This window comes from Cetorhinus maximus, chromosome 15 (genome assembly GCF_964194155.1).
Source record: "Cetorhinus maximus chromosome 15, sCetMax3.hap1.1, whole genome shotgun sequence".
Classification (NCBI taxonomy): domain Eukaryota; kingdom Metazoa; phylum Chordata; class Chondrichthyes; order Lamniformes; family Cetorhinidae; genus Cetorhinus; species Cetorhinus maximus.
Genome location: NC_135893.1, coordinates 89080691 through 89101148, shown reverse-complemented (window position 1 = coordinate 89101148; position 20458 = coordinate 89080691). Strand labels below are relative to the sequence as shown.

At 45.0% G+C, this 20458-nt stretch overlaps 2 protein-coding genes across 2 annotated transcripts in view; one reads left to right on the top strand and one right to left on the bottom strand.

The window, feature by feature from the left end:
- Positions 1-20458, bottom strand: part of tsc2 (TSC complex subunit 2) — a 120718-nt gene that overhangs the window by 99534 nt on the left and 726 nt on the right. The gene's annotated exons all lie outside the window — the stretch shown is intronic.
- On the top strand, positions 87-19125 carry nthl1 (nth-like DNA glycosylase 1). Its single transcript, XM_078558932.1, has 5 exons — positions 87-712; positions 1379-1549; positions 4643-4802; positions 12951-13056; positions 16197-19125. Exons 1-5 carry the CDS (start codon positions 251-253, stop codon positions 16381-16383), a joined length of 1086 nt encoding a protein of 361 aa, XP_078415058.1. The 5' UTR covers positions 87-250; the 3' UTR covers positions 16384-19125.

Genomic DNA, 20458 nt, shown 5'->3' with positions numbered 1-20458 from the left:
CCTTCCTGCGAAAAGCAGGAAACATCGTGGACTTGGGGAGAGGGTCATTCGGCCCTTCGAGGCTCATTCCCAGCCCAAACTGGGACATGGGGTTGAAGCTGGTCAGAATGCGCTGACGTCAAGGAGCAGCCCGCGCGCGTGATTCGAATATCGTGATTTACCCAATTGATACATTTTATCTGCGCGGGATTTAAAGGGGCCGCGACCCCCACCTCTCCGCTTTCGATAAAACAAAAGCAACCTGGGCAACATGACTTCCATATCGCCTTATTTCACACCAGGGGTACTGACTCGGAACATGAGCCGACGGGTGTGCGCGGCCGCCGGGGGCAGGGGACGGGACCGGGACCGCGGCTCCAACTTAGTAAAGAACCCCGGCGGCAGGTGGCAACAGCCCGGGGAAGGCAGTGGGAGACCTGTCTGCAGTGATGCAGCGGGACAACCTGGCGGCGACTCCGTCCAGGCTGAAGACTGTGCCCCCACAAATGCACCGAGGCAGAAGAGGGGGCGCTTGCAGGCTAGCAGCAAGTCCACCAAAGCCACTGGCCAGGCGCAGGCGGCTGTTTTATCCGCTGATGAGACAAACTCTAAATGGGAACCCAAGGACTGGCGAGAGCAGTGGAATAATATCAGGGAGATGAGGAAGGTCAGGGATGCGCCTGTGGATCACATGGGCGCTGAACAATGTTTCGACAAAACTGCAGCCCCGGAGGTATAAATCCTAGCCATGTGGCTAAAACAAATTTGCATTTATGTAGCGCCTGGATATTCATAGTTAACTAATACTGTTAAAATGCAGCCTCTGTTGTAATGGTAACCAGTTTGTACAGAGCAAGCTTTCACAAACAGCAACGAAATAAATGTTCATCTGTTGGATGAAGGATCTAGCTTGACCAGGAAACCATCCCAGCTGTTCTGGGATCTCATGTATCCACTTGAGGGATCAAACCGAGCCTTCAGTTTAATATTTCCTCTGAAAGGTGGCATCTCCGACAGTGCAGCACTCCCTCAGTACTGCACCTGGAGTGGGGCTTGAACCCACAACCTTCTGACTCAGAGGCAAAGCTGCAACCCTGAACCACAGCCAGCACATAATGTCTCCATGGTCCAGCGCTCTGCACAATCGCCATATGGATTGGGAGAAGGATGACTGATGTTGGGCAGCAACTGTGGAACCTAAGCCCACTCTGAGTCATCACCTGCAGAAAACCAGGGAAGAAAAAGGCAGGAAGAAAATGTCCCGCTAAGCCTCCTTCATTTTAGATATTTAGCAAAGGCACAAGCGTAAGATAAAAGTTGAAAGTAGAAATAGGAAAATGCCTTCTTCACCTGAATGTTGCCACTGACTATTTTGATCTGTCTTTCTGGAATTCTGTAGGTCATGAGGTATCAGGTGCTTTTGTCGCTCATGCTCTCCAGCCAGACCAGGGATCATGTGACATTTGCAGCAATGAAAAAGCTGAGGGACCATGGCTTGACTGTGGAGAGCATTCTCAAGATGGAGGATAAGACACTCGGAGAGCTCATCTATCCAGTCGGATTCTGGAGGGTTAGTCCACCAATACTTAGAGCTTAATTACTATTTTACAATTGAATATTTTCCCAAGTGAAGTACCCCAATATCCATTGCTCCACCACTGACGGCTCAGCCTTCAGCTACCTGAGCCCTAAGGTCTGGAGTTCCCTCCTGAAACCTCTCCGCCTCACTATTTCTCTCTCTCTCTCTCTCTCTACTCCTTTAAGTTGATCCACAAAACCTACTTCTTTAACCAAGCTTTTGGTCATCTCCCCTAATGTGGCCCGGTATTGAATTTTGTTCGATAATCGTTCACATGAAACAGCTTGGTATGTTTTACTGCATCAAAGGGGTGATATAAATGAAACTTGTTTGAATTCAAACTTTGATTATTTCAAAGCATCCATGTTTGAGTTCTTAGATTGAATTCCTTAGATAATATCACCACCTTCAACACCTCTTTGTCCTTTTGTCTGTGACATCTTTTGGTTATCTCCACCTATCACTGGCCCTCTATCCAGCTCTACTTGTCCCACCCCCCCTTAAACCAGCTTATATTTCACCTCTCTTCTATTTTTACTTAGTTCTGTTGAAGGGTCATTCGGACTCGAAACGTTAACTGTGCTCCTCTCCGCAGATGCTGCCAGACCTGCTGAGTTTTTCCAGGTATTTTTGTTTTTGTTTTGGATTTCCAGCATCCGCAGTTTTTTGCTTTTATGTTTGAGTTCTATTTTTCTTTGTGGTTTCATATTGGTATTTAGTAAAGGGCATAGTTTGCATGAGATATCCTCAGGAAAATTTTGAATTGATTTACATTTTAATATTTAGATTCCTGGTACCACTATAATACCAACATTGTCTGTGTATGTAAAGCGTGTGTACATTCTGGAGCGTTCGTGTATTCTTCCTGTTGATCGCTCCCCTCTGCCCAGCGCTAGTTTTCGCACTGGACCAGCTGGCTTTATTTGACCTTAGCAGGCATTTTTAACCGCCAACACAGAAGTCAATTTTATTTTAGGCCTCCCATAGCGTTGTTCAAAACGAATCCGAGTTACAAACTTTTATAGCAGCACATCTTGCTATCAACAAATAGACTTGTGGGAGTGGGAAGATGTTGAGAGGAAGTAAGTGTGACTTTTGGGTAAATTGAGTTGAGATATAGATTAGCAACTATCTAACTGTATGGCGAAATGGGCTCCGTGGACTGAACTACTCAATAACAACGTTCATTTTTAAAGGACCTCTAACATGATAAAATGCCCTAAGGCACTTCACAGGAATAATTATAAAACAAAATTTGATGCCAAGCCAGACCAAGTAATATTAGGACAGGTGACCAAAAGCTGCTGTCCTTATGTGGGACATTCAACAAGTGCCTGTTATAAATACCTGCCAAATTACACCATCTTCTTTTGTGCTTGGTATGACTACAACCAGCGGAGAGTTTTCCTCAATTCCAGTTTTGCTAGGGCTCCTTGAGGCTGCATTCAGTCAAATGTTGGCTTGATGTCAAGGAGAAGTCACTCTCAACACAGGTCTTGAGTTCAGCTCTTTTGTCCATGTTTGGACCAAGACTAATGAGGTTAGAAGCCAAGTTGACACTTAACAGTCCTTTGACAGGCCCCAACAAGCCAATTATCACAATATGGTCAGGAAAAATGCCAACAATTGGGTGAGTATTGGCAATTTTGGGAACACAGCAGGATCAATGAGCAACCCAGTCATTTGGCATTCCTACCCCCTCCCCCACCCCCACTTCCTTTCTAACATGCTGCATCTTACTTTTCATGTGGTGAATTTCTTTTTATTCATTTGCTGGATGTAGACATTGACAAGGGTAGCCTTTATTGCTCTTGAGAAAACATTACAGACTTGGTCCTACCATGGACAAAACATCTGAACTTAAGAGGTGAGAGTCACTGCCCTTGACATCAAGGCAGCATTTGACCGAGTGTGACATCAAGGAGCCTGAGCAAAACTGGAATCAATGGGAAATGGGGAAAACTCTCCATTGGTTGGAGTCAGACCTAGCACAAAGAAAGATGGTTGTGGTTGTTAAAGGTCAATCATCTCGGTTTCAGGACATCACTGCGGGAATTCCTCAGGGTAGTGTCCTTGGCCCAGCCATTTTCAGCTGCTTCATCAATGACCTTCCTCCCATTATAAGGTCAGAAGTGCGGAAGTGGAGAGAATCTAACCATTTCCCCTTGACATTCAATGGCATTACCATTGCTGAATCCCCTACCATAAATATCATGGGGGTTACCATTGACCAGAAACTTAACTGGACCAGACATGTGGCAACAAAAGCAGGTCAGAGGCTGGGAATTCTGCAGCGAGTAACTCACCACCTGACTCCCTAAAGCCTGTCCATCTACAAGGCACAAGTCAGGAGTGTGATGGAATACTCTCCACTCGCCTGGATGAGTGCAGCCCCAGCAATACTCAAGAAGCTCAACACAGTATAGGGCAAAGCAACCTGTTTGATCAGCGCCCCATTTACCACCTTAAACATTCATTCCCTCCACCACCAATGCAGTGGCAGCAGTGTGTTACCATCTACAAGATGCACTGCGGCAACTCGCCAAGATTCCTTTGACTTCACCTTCCAAACCTGTGACCTCTAATACCTGAAAGGACAAGGGCAACTGATGCACGTGAACACCAGCTGCAAGTCCCCCCCCCCCACCCACCCAGCCACTCACCATCCTAACTTGGAACTGTATCGAAGTTCCTTCACTGTCACTAGGTCAAAATCCTGGAACTGCCTCCCTAACAGCACTGTGAATGTACCTACCCTACATGGACTGCAGTGGTTCAAGAAAGTAGCCCACCATACCTTCTCAAAGGCCATTGGGGATGGGCAACAAATGCACTTGCGTCTCATGAAAGAATATTTTTTTTAAAAACATATTACCGTGAATCTGAGCCATTACTAGGCCAGACCAGAGAAGTATAGCTGCTGTGTTGGGATTTAGATCTCCTGTTTCTGGCTCTTTAGTCCAGGCTCATAGACTACCAGTCAAGTAGCATAACCACTAACTACCGTACCCCCAATTGAAAGACCAACTTGATGGATTGTATCCTATCTTTGCATCCTGTCCATGATGTGATTTACCTGTGCAGAGTAAAGTGAAGTACATTAAACAGACCACTGCAATCCTGAAGGAACAGTACAGTGGTGACATTCCCAACAGCATCAGCGAACTTCTGAAACTTCCAGGAGTGGGACCGAAGATGGCCCATCTCGTCATGAAGATAGCCTGGAACAACGTGTCTGGCATCAGTAAGTACCTCAGACACCTGTAGCAGCATGAAATCAAGGATTCGGGCTAGCCTGTCACTTTATGAACATTACAGTAGTGGCCCCGAAGTCAGGTGGTTGGGGGCAGTAACACTGTAGGAAAATATAGTGAGAGCTCCCTCTTGAACAGCATTCTTCTGGGAACAGTGATGTGTGTGCAATCCATGCCACTGGATGGTGCTGCAGTGCTGACTGAACTCCCTGTTCAGGTGTTGACCTGGTGGGCTGCTGGTTACCCAGTAAAATGAATGTTCTATGTTCCTGTGAGGGAACACGTCAATAAACAAACCGCCTATGATATCCAATCAAATGCAGTTAACCCAGGGGTTCCCAAACTGTGGGTCACGACCCCCATTGAGGTCATGGGCCAATCATTTGAGGCAGCAATGGTGACTGTCAAGCAAAGGCACTGGCCAGGTTGTTCAATTCGCCACCCCCCCCCAAAACAATTCGGCAACAGGACAGCTTTTTGCTGCCCTGATTGACCATCCAGTTCAGTGTTCTGATTGGCTGATTTTGTAATTTCTTGGACGTGCTTAGAATGGAGGAGGCATTTTGAATGCACACTGTGACGAATGGCAGGACAGTCCTGGAACCAGCACCAACGGTCCATTACACGTGCACGCCAGGATTCTCAGCTCTGAGGCTGCAAGGCCGCATCAGAGTCTTCAAAACTATTGTGGACAAAACCATTTCCCCAGCTCCACAACAACAACAACCACCCCCCCCCCCCCCCCCCCCCCCCCACCCCCCCACCCCCCCACCAACAATTCCTACCTGTTCATAAACAGTTCCCCCACTGCCCAACAACTTTCCCATGCCCCCACTGCTCTCACTGTGGTCGCACCAATTTCCAAGCTTTAACATAGGGTCACACAGTGGGGAAAACATTTGGGAAGCACTGCACTAATGGGTGAAGTGGTTAGGAAGCTCCTTTATTGCTCGAAAGGGCCATATTTTGAAGCAAAGGGTTTTGTGTATTCTCCCAGCGCTGCTTGAAACTGAGCTGCTCTCTTCTTGGTAAAATAGTCTCTGAAATGATGTACAATGAATCAGATTGTTTACACAGCAGGGATCCAGGTTGATATCTTTCTGGGCACCAGGTGGAAGAGAAGCGTTTCTCGGAAATTCTGAGCCACAGTTTAAGACTGGCACGGAGCCAGTTCAGGGAATGGACGCCTCAAAAATATTTGGAATTCAATACGTCAGATGATTTAAAAAATCTGCGGGCTCTTGAATATTAATATAGCCATTTGGCAAATTGGAGGATTGGCAAGCATACAGAATCCAGTCCCAATGAGGTGTCAGCCATGGTTCAGTGGGTAGCACTCTTCACCGCAGAGTCAGAAGGTAATTATTTCAAGCCCTGCTCCAGAGACTTGGGCACATAACCTAGGCCAACGCTCCCAGTGGAATACTGAGGGAGTCCTGCACAGTCGCAGATATCAGGATGTCCTGAGGCTGTGAAAAGTGCCATATAAATTCATTCCTTTCTTTGCAAGTCTTTCACCGTTTGCTTTGCATTTCATGTCAAAAATATGAACCGTTGACCCAGCCCGACCACATAGATTGGCTTTGTGTCAGATTGACCTCCCAGACTGCTACACTGCAGTATGAAAAGCTGACCTTGAGGAGTGAAAACATGTGCACAGTCCAGATGACTTTGTTCTATGGCAAAGAAAACAAGAAAGACTTGAATTTATATAGCACCTTTCACAACCACAGGACATCCTGATTGCAGCCATTTCAGCCGTTCTTTTGAAGTGTAGTCACTATTGTAATGTAGGAAACACAGCAGCCAATTTGCACACATCAACCCTGACTAGAGTAGCAACCCCTTCTGGAAGAGCATTTGTTTTGACACATGGGAAACGGGACTACGTAGAACTTACAGTTCAGTAACAAGCCATTCGGCCCAGCAGATGCATGCCAATGTTTATTCTCCATACAAACTTTCTCACTCCCCTTTCATTGAACCCTACTAATGTTAACTTCTATTCCTTTATCCCTAGTGTTTATCTAGCATCCTCTTAAATGCATCTATGTTATCTGCCTCAACTACTCCTTGTGGTAGCGAGTTCCACATTCTCGCCACTCTCTAGGTAATGAAGTTTCTCCTGAATTCCCTATTGGATTTATTAGTGATTATCTTATAATCATGGTCCCTAGTTGGGGAATCCCCCATAAGTGGAAACATCTTCACTCCTACCCTATCAAACCCTTCCTAATTTTAAAGATCTCTATTAGATCACCCCATGGACTTCTGTTTTCCTGAGAAAAGAGCCCCAGCTTGTTTAGCCCTTCCTGGTAGTTATTACTTCTCAGTCCTGGTATCATCCTCATAATAGGATGCAATGTGGGTGTGACGTCCTTCATGGTCAAACAACCTGCTAAAACCTACTCTGTAAACTTGCTAGAATAGGCATTTGGGCAGGGCAACCAGTGGTTATGGGTATCCTAGTAAGGAATCCAAGTCTTTAGGTGGGAACGATAGAAAATTGGAGCTACAGTGATGTTCTTTAAGGGTGATCGGCCACTAGCTTGATTGCAAGGGAGATCTTGACTGATGTTGTGGGGGTTGATGGGCTGGGATGGTGGCAGGTGAGAGTCAGACAATCAGAGTGTGCATACCTCCTCATTGTACCCCACAAAACACTGGTGATGGGAGCAGGAGAAGACGAGCAATGCTAATTTGCTCCAAGAGCTCTCTATGTCTTTTATATGAGAGCGATTGCCAGGATTCTCAAAGGCTCAGCCACATGGACAAAATTCCTCCCATTGAGCACTGTGCAGTGGTAAACTGTAGCTGGTGAAAAAGGCAGAAGGAGTGAAGTCACATTTATATAGTGCCTTTCGTGACCTCTGGATGTCCCAAAGCACCTTATAGCCAATGAAGCACTCCTGAAGGGTAGTCATTGTTGCAATCACAATGGTAGCAGAGCTCACCCTGTTCTCGATTGGGCCATTCCGAACATTCTCCAAGCAGCAGATAGACAGTGGGCAGTGCGTGTCTGCTCTAAAGAGAAAGGACTGAATGTTTTGCCAGCAGAAAATGAGCAATAGCCAACACAACAAACTCATTGTCCTCTGTGGAAATATTCCAGGTCACATCCACCGCTGGAAAGAGATTGGCAAACTTGCTTTTCCTTTTAAGAGGACGCTACAAAAGTTAAGGCTTTCTTTTTCTCTCTCTCCTTGGTTGTGTCCTGAGTTTGGGAGTGGGGTGAGAGCTTTTGCAATGCCACAGTGCAACAACAACTTGCATTTATATAATGCGTTTAATGTAATAGAATGTCCCACAGTGCTTCAAAGCAGCATTATAAAGTAGAATTCAGCACCGAGCCACAGAAGGACTAAAAGATTGGTCCAAATGGGTAGATTTTTAAGGAACGTCTTAAAGTGGGAGAGAGAGAGAGGTGGAGAGGTTTAGGGAGGGAATTCCAGAGTTTGGGACCCAGGCAACTGAAAGCAAGGCCCTCAATAGTGGAACTATTAAAATCGTGATGCTCAAGAGGCCAGAATTAGAGAAGTGCAGATATCTCGGAGGGTTGTAGGGCGGGAAGATGTTACAGAGGTAGGGAGGAGCGAGGCCATGGAGGGATTTGAAAACCAGTATGAGAATTTTAAAATCAACGCTTAAGATTAGAAGCTTATTCAATTGTGGCAAGACAGGTTCTGCAGCGTGCGACCTCTGTTAGTCAGATTCCCAAGACGAGAAACACTGACGCAACAGGACAGACAGGAGCATTCAGCAAAGGCTAGCTGTTTTAAAATACAAATGAGAGGCTCAAAGAGCCAAAAGGCCAACTCCAGCCCCATCTTCTATGCTCTTATGGCATTCTATTTTTACCCTCGTACAGCCTTAACTGGCTCATCCATGCAGACCCAATTATCCAAAATGAAACTCCAAACCTGCCCCATCTCCAGTTTAGCTCCTGGGCAGATTTTAATCAGCCTGGAAGTTGGATTTCCGCCAGCAATATTGGCACAATCCAGGCAGAATCAGCAGCCAAACGTCAGGGGATATGAAGTGTGTGTGAATTGCATACAAAGCCACTCATGCTCGAGTTTCTGCTGGTGCAAGATTCAGCCTGTCGGATCCGGTCCCGGTCAAGAGTGAACGTGTTCCTGGGTGAACATTGCACGTTTCCACCAATTGTGCTGGTTCAAGAAGGCTCTTTAAATTGCACTCATTTTCTCAGACATGCCGGTAGGCAAATTTTCACATCAAAAAATAATTTACTAAGAAACACCGGTGTACACCAGTGAAAGTAGCAAATAGTTCAGTATAAGTTTTTAAAATTTATTTTCAGTAACTTTTAATTGGGTTACTCACAGGTGGAAGACTGGACACCCAAGATTTAAAAATGCTTATTTTTTTGTGATAAACCCATTTTTGGGCTCTATCAATAAAACTACCTGGACCACTCTTAAGTACATGGGGAAAAAAAAACCAAACACGCAATTTTTTTTTTGTTTATCTTCACACATGCTTTTTTACCCCTTCGGGGAATAGTGGGGAGGTGGTAGAGTGATTCCCAGCTGATTATCAGTCAGTTGAACCGTGTCATGAGCACTCCTTCTGTGGCCCGCAAGTCCTGGCATGGAACCTGAACCTGGAACTCCTGGCCCAGAGGTAGGGATGCTACCCACTGCACCACAAGACCGTCAAGTCAGCAATCACGTTCCGTTTTGCTGCCATTGCACTGGTCATGGCAGATCTTGCGCTTGTGATAATACACATGGGTCTGAATTTCATGCTCCCCTCACCGCCCTAAGGCGGAGGAGGAGCGTGTAATAGAAGGAACTGGATTCCCTCTGGGTGCCCGCCCGCCCCCAACCTCGCAGCGATTTTAAATTGGGGCGGACAAGGCCTCGAATGGGTTGCCCACCCTTGCCCTAATTGAGGTCCGTAAGTGGCCAATTATTGGCCATTTCCTGCCCAGTCTCAATTTTTGAAGCTGGCAGGAGGATTTACCCGGCCTGAGGGAAGCCCGAAAATGAACGGGCTTAGGCCTTGGGATGGGGGGGGTGGGGGCAGAAGCGGGGAGCACCTCCATCAGAAGCCCCCTACTGACTTTGGGTGCCCACTCCTCAAAGTCCGATGGCCGCTGGACCTCCCTGCCCCCCCCGACAGCCTGATCGCACAATTTGCAACCTCCAGGCCTTCCCTATCCTCCCCGCCCTCAGACCCCTTAAATGTAGCTTGCTGTCCGGTCCTGGGACTTAAGCTCAGGCATCTTCCTGAAGTTCCTCTTCTGTCCACTGCAGCTCTTGTCGTTGGAGGGACTAGAGAGCTGCTGGCCCATCTGATTGGATGCAGCTCTGTAAGGTGGGACTTCTTCCTGAGTGAGGGACAGAAGTCCCATCTGCAGCCAACTGACGTATATTCGAGCGTGAAATGGCTGTGGGGTAGTTGGATCCCCGTCGACTCTTCAGATGGCAGATAGGGAAACCCCATCACACGAAATATTCAAGTCATGATTTTTACATGAAGTGTAACCTAACCAAGCACTTTTTGGGTGAAATTTCCCGACAGGCGTATTAGTTTGAAATTTCCCCCTTCACTATCCCGCTCCGACACTTCGTGGAGTTTAGAAGCTTGAGAGATGATCTTAATGAAACGTTTAAGATCCTGAGGGGACTTGACAGGGTGGATACTGAAAGGATGTTTCCCTTGTGGGAGAGACTAGAACTAGGGGACACTGTTTAAAAATAAGTGGTTTCCCATTTGAGATGGCGATGAGAAGAAATCTTTTCTCTCAGAGGGCTGTGAATCTTTGGAATTGTCTTCCTCAGAGAGCGGTGGAGGCAGGGTCAATGAATATATTTAAGGCAGAGGTAGATAGATTCTTGACTAACAAGGGAGTCCAAGGTTATCGGGGTGGGTGGAATGTGGAGTTAAGGCCACAATCAGATCAGTCTCATAGACATCTACAGCACAGAAGGAGGCCATTTGACCCATCATTTCTGCGCCAGTCAACAAAGATCTGACTACACTAATCCCATTTTCCAGCATTTGGCCCATAACTCTGGAGGCTATGGCAACACAAATGAATATCCAAATAGTTCTTAAATGTTACGAGAGTTTCTGACTCAACCACCCTTTCAGGCAGTGAGTTCCAGACTCCCACAACTCTCTGGGTGAAAACATTTCTCCTCAACTCCCCTCTTAGCCTTCCACCTCTTACCTTAAATCTATGCTCCCTGGTTATTGACCCCTCCACTAATGGAAAAAATGCCCCTCATAATCTTATACACCCCTATCAGGTCCCCTCTTGACCTTCGTTGCTCCAAGGAAAACAACCTCAGTCTATCCAATCTTTCCTCATAGCTCAGACCCTCCAGCCCAGGCAGCATCCTGGTAAATCTCCTCTGCACTCTCTCTAGTGCAATTACATCCCTCCTATAATGTGGTGACCAGAACTGCATGCAGTACTCCAGTTATGGCTTAACCTGTATTTTATACAGTTCCAGTATAACCTCCCTGCTTTTGTATTCTATGCCTTGGCTAATAAAGGCAAGTATCCCACATGCCTTCTTAGCCACCTTATGTACCTGCCCTGCTACCTCCAGGGATGTATGGATATGCACACCAAGGTCCCTCTGATCTTCACTACTTTCCAGGGTCCTACCATTCATAGTGTAATCCCTGCCTTGTTAGCCCTCCCCAAGTGCATTACCTCACACTTTTTTGGGTTGAATTGCATTTGCCACTGCTCTGCCCACCTGACCAGTCCATTGATATCCTCCTGTAGTTTAAGGCTATCCTCCTCACTATTTACCACCCTACCAATTTTCGTTCATCCGCGAACTTCTTGATCATATCCCCTACATTTAAGTGTAAATCATTTATGTACACCACAAACAACAAGGGCCCCAGCACCGAGCCCTGCACAACCCCACTGGAGACAGACTTCCAGTCACAGAAACATCCCTCTACAAATCGCCCTCTGCTTCCTGCCTCTCAGCTAATTTTGGATTCAATGTGCCACTTTGCCTTGGATCCCATGGGCTCTTACTTTCTTGACCAGTCTGCCATGAGGGACCTTATCAAAAGCCTTGCTAAAGTACATGTAGACCACATCAAATGCATTAACCTCATCAACACTGCTGGTTACCTCCTCAAAAAATTCAATCAAATTTGTCAAACACAACCTTCCCTTAACAAATCCATGCTGACTACCTCTGACTAATCCGTGTCTCTCCAAGTGCAGATATATTCTGTCCCTCAGAATTCTTTCTAGTATTTTCCCCACCACTGAGATTAGACTGACTGGTCTGTAATTTTCTGGTCTATCCCTTCCTCCCTTTTTTAATAATGGGACAATATTAGCAGTCCTCCAGTACTCTGGCACCTCACCTGTGGCCAGGGAGGATTTTGAAAATTATTGCCAGCGCCCCTGATACCTCTTCCCTTGACTCCCTCAACTGTCTGGGATGCATCTCATCCAGGCCTACGAATTTATCCACTTTTAAGGCCGCTAAACCCGCTAGTACCTCCTCTCTATGTTAATTTCCTCTAATATTTCACGGTCCTCCACCCTGATGTCTATATCTGCGTTGTCCTTTTCCATTGTGAAGACCGATGCAAAGTATTCATTGAGGACTGCACCTACATCTTCCGGGTCCACACACACATTATCTCTAAGATCCCTAATTGGCCCAACTCTTTCCCTAATTATTCTCTTGCTCTTTATATATTTAAAAAACCCCTTTGGGTTTTCCTTTATTCGACCCACCAATGCTTTCTCATACACTCTCCTAGCTTTCCTAATTTCCTTTTTTAAGTTCCCCTTTGCGCTTTTTATACCCCTGTAAGGACTCTGCCGTCATGATTTTATTGAATGGCGGAGCAGGCTCAAGGGGCCAAATGGCCTACTCCTGCTCTTAACTTGTATGTTACATAGCAGGTTACACTATTGTATGATTAGATTTTGTGCAGTGTGAGCATATTCCTGATTATAAGGAGCAACTGCACTTACAGTAATGACCAGCAGAGGATATGTAACACAATCCAAGTTTTGTAACGCTACTGATTTGGTTTGATAAATACCATTGATCATTATTTAATTTGTCCCAGCAGCCACCTAACTCAATTAATCCCCGTCCTGTTCAAATTTTTTGCAGGTGTTGACACCCACGTGCACAGGATCATAAACCGACTAAAGTGGGCCAAAAAAGAGACCAAAAATCCAGAGGAAAGTAGACGGGCACTGGAAGAATGGATGCCACGGTAACAGGGTGGGGAGGGATGCTTGACAGCGACACCTAAATGAAGCATAGAGATGAATGATACTTGCAGTGCAGACAGAGAATTGCTGCGTAAAGGTGGATTGACACCTTGCAAGGAGTGAAAGAATCAGCCAAAGCCCCTGTCATGCACACAGCGTAATGGTTGATTCAATGCCAGTATTAGTAGAAGGTTGTGAGCCGGTCACCTGAGGAAGGGAGTAGTATGAACATACAAATTAGGAGCAGGAGTAGGCCATTCAGCCCCTTGAGCCTGTTCCACCATTCAATAAGACCATGGCTGACCTGATTGTGGCCTCAGTGCCACCATCCTGCCTACCCAAGATACCCTTTGAGTCCCTGGTTAGTCAAGAATATATCTATCAACCTCTGCCTTAAAAATATTCAATGACCCTGCCTCTACCACTCTCTTGAGGAAGAGAGTTCCACAGACCCACGACCCCCTAAGAGAAAAAAAATTCTCCTCATCTCCGTCTTAAATGGGAGACCGCCTATTTTTAAACTGTGCCCTAGTTTAGGTCTCTCCCAGCAGTCGTCTCAGCATCCACTCTGTCAAGCCCTCTCAGGATTTTGTGTTTGAATAAGATCACCTCTCGTTCTTCTCAACTCCAACGGATACAGACCCAGCCTGTCCAACCTTTCCTCATAAGATAAACCCCTCATTCCAGGAATCAGTTGAGTGAAGCTTTTCTGAATTGCTTCTAAGGCAACTATGTCCTTTATTAGATAAAAAGACAAAACCTATACACAGTACACCAGATGGGGTCTCACCTATGCCCTGTACAACTGTAGCAAAACATCCCTATTTTTATATTCCATTCCTGTTGCGATAAGCAGCAACATTCCATTTGCCTTCCTAATTACCTGCTGACTAACTTTTTGTGATTCATGTACCAGGACACCCAGCTCCCTCTGTACCTCAGAGTTCTGCAGTCTCTCTCCATTTAAATAACATACTACATTTCTATTCTTCCTGCCAAAGTTGACAAGTTCACATTTTCCCACATTATACTCCATCTGCCAAATTTTTGCCCACTCACTTAACCTGTCTATATTCCTAACCCTAACCCTAACCCTAACCCTTATATCCTCTTCACAACTTACTTTCCTACCTATCTTTGTGTCATCGGCAAATTTATCAACTATACATTTGGTAACATCGTCCGAGTCATTGATATAAATCATAAAGAGTTGAGGCCCCAGCACTGATCACTGTGGCACTCCACTCGTTACATCTTGCCAACCTGAAAATGACTAATTTATGCCTACTCTCTGTTTCCTGTTAGCTAACCATAATAGTGTTTGATTCAGGGCAGGAGAGGGAGGGGAATCACTGGCCTATATTTCCTGGAGTTTCGAAGAATGAGAAGTGACATAATTGAAACACACAAAATTCTTAAGGAGCTCGATGGGGGTAGATGCTGACTGGGCAATCTAGAATACAGAGTCACAATCTCAAAATAAGAGATCGGCCATTTCAGACTCAGATGAAGAGAAATTTCTTCACACAAGTTATGAGTCTTAGGAATTCTCTACATCAGCAAGCTGTGGATATCCAGTTGTTGCGCATATTCAAGATAGAGATCAATGGATTTTGGCTACTAAGGGAAATAAGGGATATGAAGGTAGTACAAGGAGGTGGTGTTGAGGTAGAATGTTAGCCATGATCTTAATGAACGACAGAACAGGCTATAGGGGCCTTGCGGCCTACTCCAGGTCCTATTTCTTATGAACCAAAGGAAATGAAGAAAGTCGTAAATCCCAGGATTGTTGCACAACCCACTGTCAAGTTGCCACCTAGAATGTTCTGAAGTAACAGCCTGTTCACAAATATAGAACTAGAGGTACCTTATACAATCACCCTGCCCTGTGAGGTTAGAGATCACAGAATCACTGAATTTTAACGGCCTAGAACGAGGCCATTCAGCCCATCATGTCTGCACCGGCTCTCCAAATGAGCATTATGACCTAGAGCCATTGCCCTGCCTTTTCCCCGTACCCCTGCCCATTGTTTCTATTCAAATAACCATCTATTGCCCTCTTGAATGCCACGATTGAACTTGCCTCCACCACACTTTCAGGCAGTGCATTCCAGACCCGAACCACTCGTTGTGTCAGAAAGTTTTTTTTCACGTCACATTTGCTTCTTTTGCAAATCACTTTAAATCTGTGCCCTCTTGTTCTTGATCCTTTTACAAGCAGTAACACATGGGTTTGGGTCTTTTTGTTTCATTTATTCTCAGAATATGGACATCACTGTCAAGGCCATCATTTATTATCCCTAATCGGCCTTGACAAGGTGGTGATACAATCCATGTAGTCACTGTTGTAATTTAGTAAACGAGGCAGCCAGATTTGCACACAGCAAGCTCCCCCAAAGAACAGTGAGATAAATCTCAAATGAAACTGATTTTAAGATGTTGGTTGAGGGATAAATGTTGGCCAGCATGCCAGGGAGAATTCCTCACATGAACATCCACCTGAGAGGGCAGGCTGGGCCTTGGCCTAATGTGTTTTTTTTTTATTCATTCATGGGGTGTGGACGTCACTGGCTAGGCCAGCATTTCTAATGTCACATCCAAAAGAAGGCACTTTTGACAATACAGCACTCCTTCCATACTCAGTGGGTGTATCAGCCTGGATTATGGGGCCTAAGCCTGTTGAGTGGGCCTCAAACCCATGACCTCTGATTTAAGGGCCTGATGTGCAGAGTGCAGATATTTCTACTGGTTGCCAAAGTTAAGCCTTCCCCTGCTCACCTACAGCAGGTTGAGTATGGAATGTACTTGCTGATGATCTTAAATTAAAATCCTTCCCCTTTCCATGGACATTCAATTAACCAACGTAACAGAATCTGGTGGCATCCTCCCACTGGCGCAACCAGCTCAAAATCTCCTCGTTTCTCTCTCAATCTATGTGACCTCTTTTCCCCAACTCCCGACCACCAACTCCTCCCCAAACCATCTATCTGCAGGAACCCCCAACCCCAGGTCATATAGTTCCCCACCTCCATCTCACTTTGTATTTAGAACGAATGCAGCAATGTTTTTGGGGTTGGACTATGTAAATCTCACAAGGTACATTTTTTTAAATTCCCCTCCTCCATGCTTCTTTCTCTTTCAGGGAGCTCTGGAGCGAGACCAACTGGCTGCTGGTGGGATTTGGTCAGCAGATGTGCCTTCCAGTGAACCCTCGCTGTGCTGGATGTCTTAACAGAGATATCTGTCCCACAGCCAAGAACAATCTTCGGAAAACAAATCCTGGGCTTCCTCCCAGCTCTCTGCGTCAGCCTTGCCAACAGCAACAATAATTAAATCCTTGTGTTTAGACATTAGGTCGTGGTATAAATTATTCAAAAGGATGGGGAGATGTTTGTCCCAAAGTTAACTAAAACAAAACTGTATCTGATGTTGTTGATGGATTCCAGTTGCTGGTGGAGCATTGAACACAATTGACTAATGATGTTCCCAGTGAGAGCAGTGTGCAGGTTCTAAAGATGCATCTTTAGTGGGACCGGGTATCGCAGCCTGGTGACAAGTGCCCCATACTGACACAGGCAGGCAAGTCTCACATACTAATCTGCGGCTTATCAACTACTCAAATTCCCCACTGGTAAACCAACTGTTTGACATTCCACTGAATGCTCCTAGCTCACCAGTTAAGGCATTTGTGTTAAATTCTATTGTCTTCTGTGCTTCATTGGGTTAAAGTTTTTAACTAGTATGGGCAGTAATTTTACCTGAACACTAACCAATGCTTCAAAAATAGAATGTAAATGATTACTTAGCATCCCTTAATTATCCTGTGGTTTGCAGTACATTTTTGTTTCAGTAAACAGCAATACCCTTGGTTGACACACCTATCTTTAGCCTGTGCTTTTTATTAAAGAAATGATTTCCTTCATTCCCTCTCCCTTATTACAAGTTGTTTGTCCATTGAGAGGTCCTCCTTGGCTTCATTCCCTGGCTGGGAGGGACACAGGGCAGCTCCCTGTACCCAACCCTCTGTGAGCGTCTTCCCTTAACAGAAAAAATGTCAGTGACATATACTGGCAGTGAAAGGCCATTGCGTCAATTAACCCTTCACCAATTGAAATTTGGGAAGAAGAACTCAGTCTGCCGCACCTGAGATTCTGAACACCCCTGTGCCGCCACCACCCCCACAAGCCCTCACTCATTATTTGCATAATGAGGGACAACTCAAATAGTTGAGTGCTCACTTTCCAACCAGGCGTATGCTACCCAAAATCACCAAGACCAGTAGGAACTGGAAATTCCTTCTCCCATCTTGCCTACTTCAGTTGACCTATTTCTGGGTTAAGATTGCTGTAGAATTTGACACATTGCTGGAGCTTAGGAGAATTTATGTCTGACAACTGATTGGACTTTTTTTTTTAATGGCCTTAATGCGAGTGGCTGGGTGGATAAATATTTCACATGACAGAAACCAAAGCAAAATACCGTGGTGCTGGAAACCTGAAATAAAAACAGAAAGTGCTGGAAAAACTCAGCTAATCTGGAAACATCGGCGGACAGAGAAACAGAATGAACGCTTCAGGTCGGGAGAGTTTCTCTCTCCACAAATGCTGCCTGACCTGCTGAGCATTTCCTGGGCAGAGCTGCTTCACTCTACACAGTAATGGTTTTGTGATGTGCTCTCTCCGTGCACCCTTTTCCATTCAGCACTGACTGAGCCCAGAACTCACTTCACCCTTTCCTCCAAGTTCTGCGATCTGACCACTCAACTCACTGTTTCAAGCAAAGGAACATCAAAGACTTGCAGCAGACAAGCACAGAAAGGCAAATGGCCAGAAATGGGCAAGATAAAGTACAGGGTTATGAAAGCAGTTGCGAAGCTAATCTATTTTAATTACTTAGCCACATTCATCAGCATTTAATGGTTCTTTTGTCCATCCACCTCCTAAGAAAGTACAAGCTAGAAATTACTGGATAATATCAGCCAATGTTCATTTCTCATTCCTCTGTTTGCTATTTTATCAGTGATGACAATGCATTTATTCATCAAAATGTGAGACAGGAATATCTTAGCACATTAAACATTCTTTCACTAATATCATCAGCACTGATTTCTGGGCTATTGCTTTGGTAACTGGTTGGACTGTCCACATTCAGCTGTCACTAGTTATATTAAATTCAGTGCATGTTTGTTAAACCAGCTCCAATATCATAGCCCCACTTCAGACGTATTAACAGCAGTACAAACCACCACGAAGCTCAACACAACAGGTACAAATTCTGTATAATTCCTGTATAAATTCTAGGGTAGGGCCAATTACTTCAATATGATGGAGTGAAGCTTCTGGTTGATACTGACTCAGGGCAGATGTAGTGTCTTATGAACTGGATGCCTCCCACTGTGTAACACAATTGCATAAGAGTGAAAAGAAAATGTCTATAGTTTTATTTTTATATTTGTAACTCATTACCTTTCATATATGTTGTAGTTTACCTTGCATACTAAGGAACAGTAGATGCATCTGTAGTGTATTGGGATGAGAGAGGATTTAAGTAACCAAGCCTTCTCTTCTCATTCAGTTAATTTAGCTATCTTCTGTTGGCCAAGGCAGCACCAGTTATTTAACAAACTGGAAGAATTTGGGGACAAGTTTATGTTTAAATATATAGGAGTCACCAGAAGAAACCAATCTAAAGGGTTGGCAGCACAAGTATTTGTGAAGATTGTGCACCCAAAGTGTGTGATGTGGCTGGTGTTCTAAAGCCTATTAGTGTAGCTAAGGATGCGTATGCAAGACCATTCAGCCCATTGAACACACTGCTTTCAAGGTATGCTCAAGTAAATAGAAGCTGGGTGCTATTAATGTGCATGGAAATCCACTGAGACGTGGGATGCGTGCGGTTGGGAATACTGTTCAGTGGCTTAACTCTCTGCCGAGGCCTGGGGTGGGGTGGTTCTGCATGGGGTGGGGGGGTTGTGTGTGGCGAAGGGGTTGTTGCTACATTACTTAAAAGTCAACCAGAATGTCAATCTATAAGAGCTCCACTTTTACATGGAAATAAAATAATTGTAAGAATGAAGATGGATGGACATTATTTTTTCTAAAATTTCAAAACAAGACTCATTGACTCATTTTCTATGAATTGGTTCATCCAACTCCTGGTGCATTGTTGATTACACAATAGGCACAGAATATAAGAGCAGGGAGGCTATGCTGTAACTGTATAAAATGCTGATTAGGCCACAGCTGGAGTATTGCATGCAGTTCTGGAATCTGCATTATAGGATGGATGTGATTGCACTAGAGATTTACCAGGATGTTGCCTGGGCTGGAGAGTTTTAGTTATGAGGAGAGATTGGATATACTGGGGTTATTTTCCCGGGAGCAGAGGAGATTGAGGGGGGGGACATGATTGAGGTATATAAAATTATGAGGGGCATAGATAGGGTAGACAGGAAGGAACTTTTACACTTGGTGGAGGGATCAATAACCAGGGGACATAGATTTAAGGTAAGGGGCAGGAGGTTTAGAGGGGATGTGAGGAAGAATTTTTTCACCCAGGGGGTGGTGGGAATCTGGAACTCACGGCCTGAAAGTGTGGTAGAGACAGAAACCCTTATAACATTTAAGAAGTATTTGGATGTGCACTTGCGATGCCATGGCATACAAGGCTATGGGCCTAGTGCTGGAAAATGGGATTAGAATAGTTAGGTACTTGATTGATCGGCGCAGACTCGCTGGGCCGAAGGGCCTTTTTCTGGCTGTAGACCTCTATGGCCATCTGGCTCTAATTTTAACTCAACATTTTTGATGCTTCCATCCATAGCATAGCCTGGTTGCAGCAATATACAGTACCAATTTCTTGGATTCTAACAATTCTTTATTCTGATTTTCCACTGTTGAAAGTGTAGCTTACGTTCTTGTTACTGAGAAACTAATATGAATGGCCAAAGCTCAATGAACATCTTCACCATAAAGGATAAGAGGAGGAGAGAAGCTATATAAATTAGTTTTACTTAGTTGGCTCCAAGCTTAGGTTATGAATTGTAAAAGAAAGAGAAACAAGAAGCTCCATAGTTTGGAGGAACTAATAAATTAGAATAAGCAACAAGATTTGCATAGAATTTACAGCACAGAAACAGGCCGTTCAGCCCAACTGGTCTATGCTGGTGTTTATGCTTCCCACAAGCCTCTTCCCATCCAGTTTATCTCACTGTCAGCATATCCTTCTGTTACTTTCTCTGCCATGTACTTAAGTAGCTTCCCCTCAAAGCTATCGCTCCTATTTGTCCCAGCTACTCCATATGGTCACATTCCAACCGGTCTCCAGTTAAGGAAGTTCCCCCTCAATTCCTTATTGGGTTAATCAGTGACCATCTTCTATTTATGGCCCCTAGGTTTGGTTTCT